At 35.6% G+C, this 6,000-nt stretch overlaps 1 protein-coding gene across 1 annotated transcript in view; it reads left to right on the top strand.

The window, feature by feature from the left end:
• LOC144958374 (putative thiopurine S-methyltransferase) overlaps positions 1-3,496 on the top strand; it is a 34,336-nt gene extending 30,840 nt beyond the window's left edge. The window contains exons 8-9 of the mRNA XM_078890349.1: positions 1,303-1,362; positions 3,357-3,496. Of these exons, the coding sequence (XP_078746475.1) occupies positions 1,303-1,362; positions 3,357-3,451 (155 nt within the window). The 3' untranslated portion in view covers positions 3,452-3,496. The remainder of the gene's footprint in view (positions 1-1,302; positions 1,363-3,356) is intronic.
• The last annotated feature ends 2,504 nt before the right edge of the window (positions 3,497-6,000 follow it).

Genomic DNA, 6,000 nt, shown 5'->3' on the forward strand with positions numbered 1-6,000 from the left:
TTTGACCCCATTCTTAGTCTTTACACAATCTGTACATTTTTACACATTTTATATTTTTAATCATTTGAGTACTTTTGGATTGTCTATTACATTTTCTGTTGCAAAGCATGTCATAGTCAATAACAATAAGTTGATTCCGCTTTTTTAAAATCTCAAATTCCGATTTTTATGTATTCTGATTCCTCTATGGGGCTATTGGGGTAGGAGCCTCTGATGACCACTACAGAGACCGCGCGATATTAAGGGACATACTTAATCTAGATTGGTTTGCTTTGTTCAAATGCGTTTTTGCTCATTTGGTTACACTCCGGTTAAGTTGATTTTCGGAAAAGTCGATTTTTTTCTCGGTTCCCTTGGGCATCGTCTTATCCGGAGTCCACTGTATATCATTTTTAGGAATTTGAAAGTCGCATTGCTGAAAATAGCTGTAAAAAATAAGAACTAATAAGTCTTTATTTCAGAAAAATCGGTTGAAAACCAACTGTTTTACTTGTAAATTTGATTTCAAAAATTGCTTTTGTTTATTTTAGCTTTTGTAAGCAACTTTTTTATTTATCGGCCAATTTTCTTGATTTTTATATCATTGTTTATATCTCATTGAGACGAGATCAGTGATATACTCTGTTTGATTCAAATGTAACTAGAACATAAATTGGATATTTTTTTTACCTATGAGCCATGCCTGGCGGTGGTGATTGTGACGCAACTATGAGATACGATCTTCTAAAGCTTCAAAGATGACTCAAGGCATGAGTTGACAGTTGTTGACACGTGACCTGTCAGAACAACCAATCGTTGAATGGTCAAGATTTTCAATAGCCAATCGTTCTTCGATAAAAAAAACCCTCAAGAACTCACGACAAATAAAGTTTGAAATAATATGAAGATGAACGGACTTATGAAAATCGTTTTTGGGCGGAGTTTAGTCATGAGTGACTGTAGAAAATGCGACTGCCGACATCAAAGAGTAGGCTTATATAATCAAAGGAAATAATCTGAACACTAGAGGATTTGGATCTAGTGATGGCAGTCAGGGACAGTAAGTTGGGTAAATCATAAAGGCCGGTAAATAATATGATGGTATAATAAAAATATAACTTTTTTGTCTGAAGAAATGGAAATTCATTTTGGTTCTGTTGATAGCTCTTGACACTGCCCATCTTGCACTAATATTAGCAAAGTTCTCCCTTGTTGATGATAATTCTGCCATGAATAAGAATCTTTGAGGACAGATTCGATCGTATTGCAAATGAATCATTTATAAAGTTTCTGTTTTTTTTAATATCTATCTTCTCTTTTTAGGCACTCCAGGCATCCCACCACCTTTCCCGGTGTTTGAAGAAGAAATGAATTTACTTTTCGGTAAGTTGTTATTGGCATTCTATAGTTATAGATATATGACTCATAGTTTTATTTTTTCCTTAGCATATTATTTGACGAACTTTATTGATATACAAGGATGTGCTTTTGATAGTCATGATTCAGAAATCTTTGCATTTTCAATTCTTTTTTTATTCATAAAAATTGACCAAATTTTTTGTTTGTGTTTGGTGCTCTGCCAAATATATTGGAACAGTACACTTACTTTTTGCTGTTATAGGTCCCAGGTTATAGAAAGTAATTGTTATAATTGCTGTATTGTTTCGATTTCGTTTCACTCATACCACAGGTAATCTGTACCCATGGTTTTTTATACTGATGCAATCACAATTTCACACTGCGACTATAACATTTTCGCAAAACATTTACAAAGATAAGAGAGGGCAGTCAAAAATAATGTGTGGATGCAGTACAAAGAAGTGGCTGATATGTAATTTTTTTAAAATGTCATGTAGAAGAGTCTCTCTCTCTCTCTATCTCTCTCTCTCTCTCTCTCTCTCTCTCTCTCTCTCTCTCTCTCTCTCTCTTTTTTTTTTTTCCTTCCTTTCTTTCTTTCTTTGTTTTATCATCTTGTTTACCTAAACGTAGGAACTTTTTTTTTCTCTCTATCTGTTTGCCTATCGTTTAGCCTGTTTTTTTTTCTCTTTTTGTCTGTCTGTTTGTCTTTTTATTTATTTGTCAGTCTGTGTTTGTTGATCTATCTATCTATCCATCAATCTATCTGCTATCCAACCATCTATTTATATATCCATCTATCTGTCTATCCATCTTTTTATCTATCTATCTTTCTATCTATCTATCCATCCATCCATCCATCCAACCAACCAACCAACTAACCAACCAACCATGCATCCATCCATCCAATCATCCATCCATCCATCCATCCATCTATCTATCTATCTATCTATCTATCTATCTATCTATCTATCTATCCATCCATCTATCTGCTATCCAACCATCTATTTATATATCCATCTATCTGTCTATCCATCTTTTTATCTATCTATCTTTCTATCTATCATCCATCCAACCAACCAACCAACTAACCAACCAACCATGCATCCATCCACCCAATCATCCATCCATCCGTCCATCTCTATCTATCTATCTATCTATCTATCTATCTATCTATCTATCTATCTATCTATCTATCTATCTATCTATCTATATCTATCTATCCATCCATCCATCTCTCATCTATCTATCACTATCTATCTATCCATCTATCTATTTATCTATCTATCTATCTATCTATCTATCTATATCTATCTATCTATCTATCTATCTATCATCATCTATCTATCTATCTATCTATCTATCTATCTATCTATCTATCTATCTATCTATCTATCCATCCATCTATCTATCTATCTATCCATCTATCTATCTATCTATCTATCTATCTATCTATCTATCTATCTATCTATCTATCTATCTATCCATCTATCTATCTATCTATCTATCTATCTATCTATCTATCTATCTATTTATCCATCTATCTATCTATCCATCATCCATCTATCTATCTATCTATCTATCTATTCTATCTCATCTATCTATCTATCTATCTATCTATCTATCTATCTATCTATCTATCATATCTATCTATCTATCTATCTATCTATCTATCTATCTACTATCTATCTATCTATCTATCTACACTATCTATCTATCTATTATCTATCTATCTATCTATTTGTCTGACTGTCTGTCAGTCTGTCTGTCTATTTATTCATATGTCAGTGTGTGTTTGCCGTCTGCCTGTCAATCTATGACTTTAAGATGGATTAGAAAAATATTAGATTACTATTTCTCAGGTAGCCTGTGCTTAAAGTTGTTCTCATTATGGGTATTCAATTATTTGATTATTAACGTAAAGTATTTTTTTTCACAGAACAAAGTTGTAAAGTGTCATAGCCTTAGTCATAATATTGAATATTGTCCTCATCGGTTTTACTTTTCTTTTATCTATGTAGGACAAGACTGCTCTGTGGAGCTGGTTGGGAAAGACAAACGGCAGATAATTGGGAATGATGTAGACTTGTTGATGTATTTGATTACAAAGAAATGATTAAATTTGAAGTGAATTTAAAAAAGAATAAAAATTGTACTTGGAGATATCATGTATATGTTCATCATATATTTTGTACTTGTCCATCTTCTATTCAATCTTTTGCATTAGCATCTGTTTGTCTTGACAAGGAGTCATGTGTCTGTGTTTGTGCGAGATTTCTAGGCGGTGTCAGACTGGCCCGGGGGTAAAGAACTGAAGACATGGATCAAGTGCTCGTTCAATGTGTGAACCAGTCTCCTTGTCTTACTTTTGTTTTGCGTGTGTGCAAACTCAAACTCTGAATACAATCTTTTGACTCTCCACATCTACCCTTTGGGTACGGGTGCTGAAATGACCTGAGAGTGTCCTAATTGCCAACAATAAATAAATAAATAAAAATAAAAAACCTCTTTAAACCCCAAACTAACCAGCGCCAATTAGGCTTGCTTAGTAATATTAATCAAGATCAGTATTTTTATACACGACTTCGGGTGTTTAAATTGCGGCCCAGGAGAACGTAACTATAATGTGTATTTATTGGTGCACATAATATTGGTGGAATCACGTCGCAATATCATGAGGGCTTGAGATGACCCAATTTGTCCAGTTTGATCCCACTGAGTTGGCTCTGAGTCAAGTCTTTGGAACAGGCTCTTTATTCTATTCTCTCACCATACCTGTGTGAAATGAGTAGCTGGCATGTAACCATATTATTGTCTCGGTCAAGAAAGAAAAAATATAAGAGTGCCTGCCTCTTGTCTCGTCCCGTAAACTCCGTTCTCTCACCATACTCATGTAAAATGAGTCGCTGGTCTGTTTAACCATTTTGTCTCCGTCAAAAAAGGACAACTGTCATAATGCCTAACAAGTGCTATGTTTCGCCCTACAAACTCTATCTTCTTATCGTGAAAAGAGTACATGGGCTGTAACTTCATTGTCTATATCTGAAAAAAAAACCCTATAAACTCTATTCTCTTACCATACTCCTGTAAAATATGTATTTGACCTGTAACCACCTTCTATCTCTCTCTCTCTCCGTCTGGACAAAAAAATCCCTATCTAATAGTGAGTGCAATACAAGCATCACGTCTCTTCCTATAAACTCCATTCGCTCACTGTACTCATGCAAAATGAGTACTTGACTTGTAACTGTCTCCAAAAAAAAAAAAAAAAAAAAAAATTAAAAAACAAAAACAAAAAACAAAAAAAAAAAAAAAAAAACCCAAACCAAACTGCTATTGCCTAACACTAACAGACTTCATGTCTCATCCAATGCGTATTTATTTGCAGGTCTGGCAACCCAAATTGTCAAGTACTCACTGTTGAAATGGGAATACTCTCAAGCTAACGGAAGCATTCTCCATGACAACAATGTTAAAACAAGCCTATTCGGGGTTGGATATCAGACTTGGAAATATTTTTCTATATACTTCTGTAAAATGAGTCCCTGTTCTGTAACTACCATGTCTCTCTCTGGAAACAGAAACCCAAAAACCAATAGTGAGTGCCTTACAAGCGTCATGTCTCGTCCTATAAACTCCATTCTCTCACCATACTCCTGTAGAATGGGCACCTGACCCTTGACCACGTTGTTTCGTTATTCATAGTTTTTTTTTTTTTAATTCCATTATTCCGAAACTCCGTTATTGTTTGACACATTTTTTAAAGATGAGACAACCTGATCGTGTTATTAAAAAACAGAAAACCAATATAATTCAATTTGGCGAACACAAGCTTTCTATTTTCTAAGCCTTAATGTAAACTTATTTACTGGGTGAGGTTCCTGACCCTCCATGGTGGGCAGGGAGGCACTTACTGTGTCTTCTACCTCTTCCCCCCCCCCCTATCTTTTTTCCAACATGCTTTCTGTCTTGTCTTGTGATGAGGTTATTTGGTTTTGGCCTGGTCCTGGCCGATACCTTAGCTGGGAGGGAAGTAGTCAAACGTATAGTTTTGGGAGATGATATCTTTTTTTGTCTTGTAAAATCATCTCTTTGTTATGCACTGTACTATGTTTTATTTACATATTATATATGATTTGTAAACATTTGAATGTATTTCTCTTAGTGAGGCTCGTGGGACCGTCAATGAACCGGTTCTTTTTCGACATTGGCCAATCACAAGGCGTCCTTGGGACCGTCAAACGATAGGAATCGGTCCTGCAGTAGAAGGCTGTAGAACTGCTAAGTGTAAGTGAGAGCGGAGAAGGCGTTTTGCCTCAAAACATGAAAATAGTGCTATAACACTATCCATTAAGCACGTGTGTGTGTGTGTATGTGTGTGTGTGTGTGTGTGTGTGTCTGCGAAGATTGATGGAGCGGGTCGGGTCAATGTTAGGGAGTGAAAGGAAAAGGGATTGTTAATATTTTGTGTCTGTGTCATGCTGGACCAAAAGTATGGGAAGTGGGAAGAGTTTGTTTTGATTTTTTAAATTAATTTGGGGGGGGGGGGGGGTTGTTGTTGTCTCCATTCCTTTTTTCTCTTTTCGTGCGGCTATGTTGTCTTGTGGTATGACACTCGCTTTCGGATCGGAAGGTCCTTGGTTCGAGCCTCGCTCGGCGCCTAGT

This window comes from Berghia stephanieae, chromosome 1, assembly GCF_034508935.2.
Source record: "Berghia stephanieae isolate SIO BIC M18660-M18661 chromosome 1, UCSD_Bste_1.3, whole genome shotgun sequence".
Taxonomy (NCBI): Eukaryota; Metazoa; Mollusca; class Gastropoda; order Nudibranchia; family Aeolidiidae; genus Berghia; species Berghia stephanieae.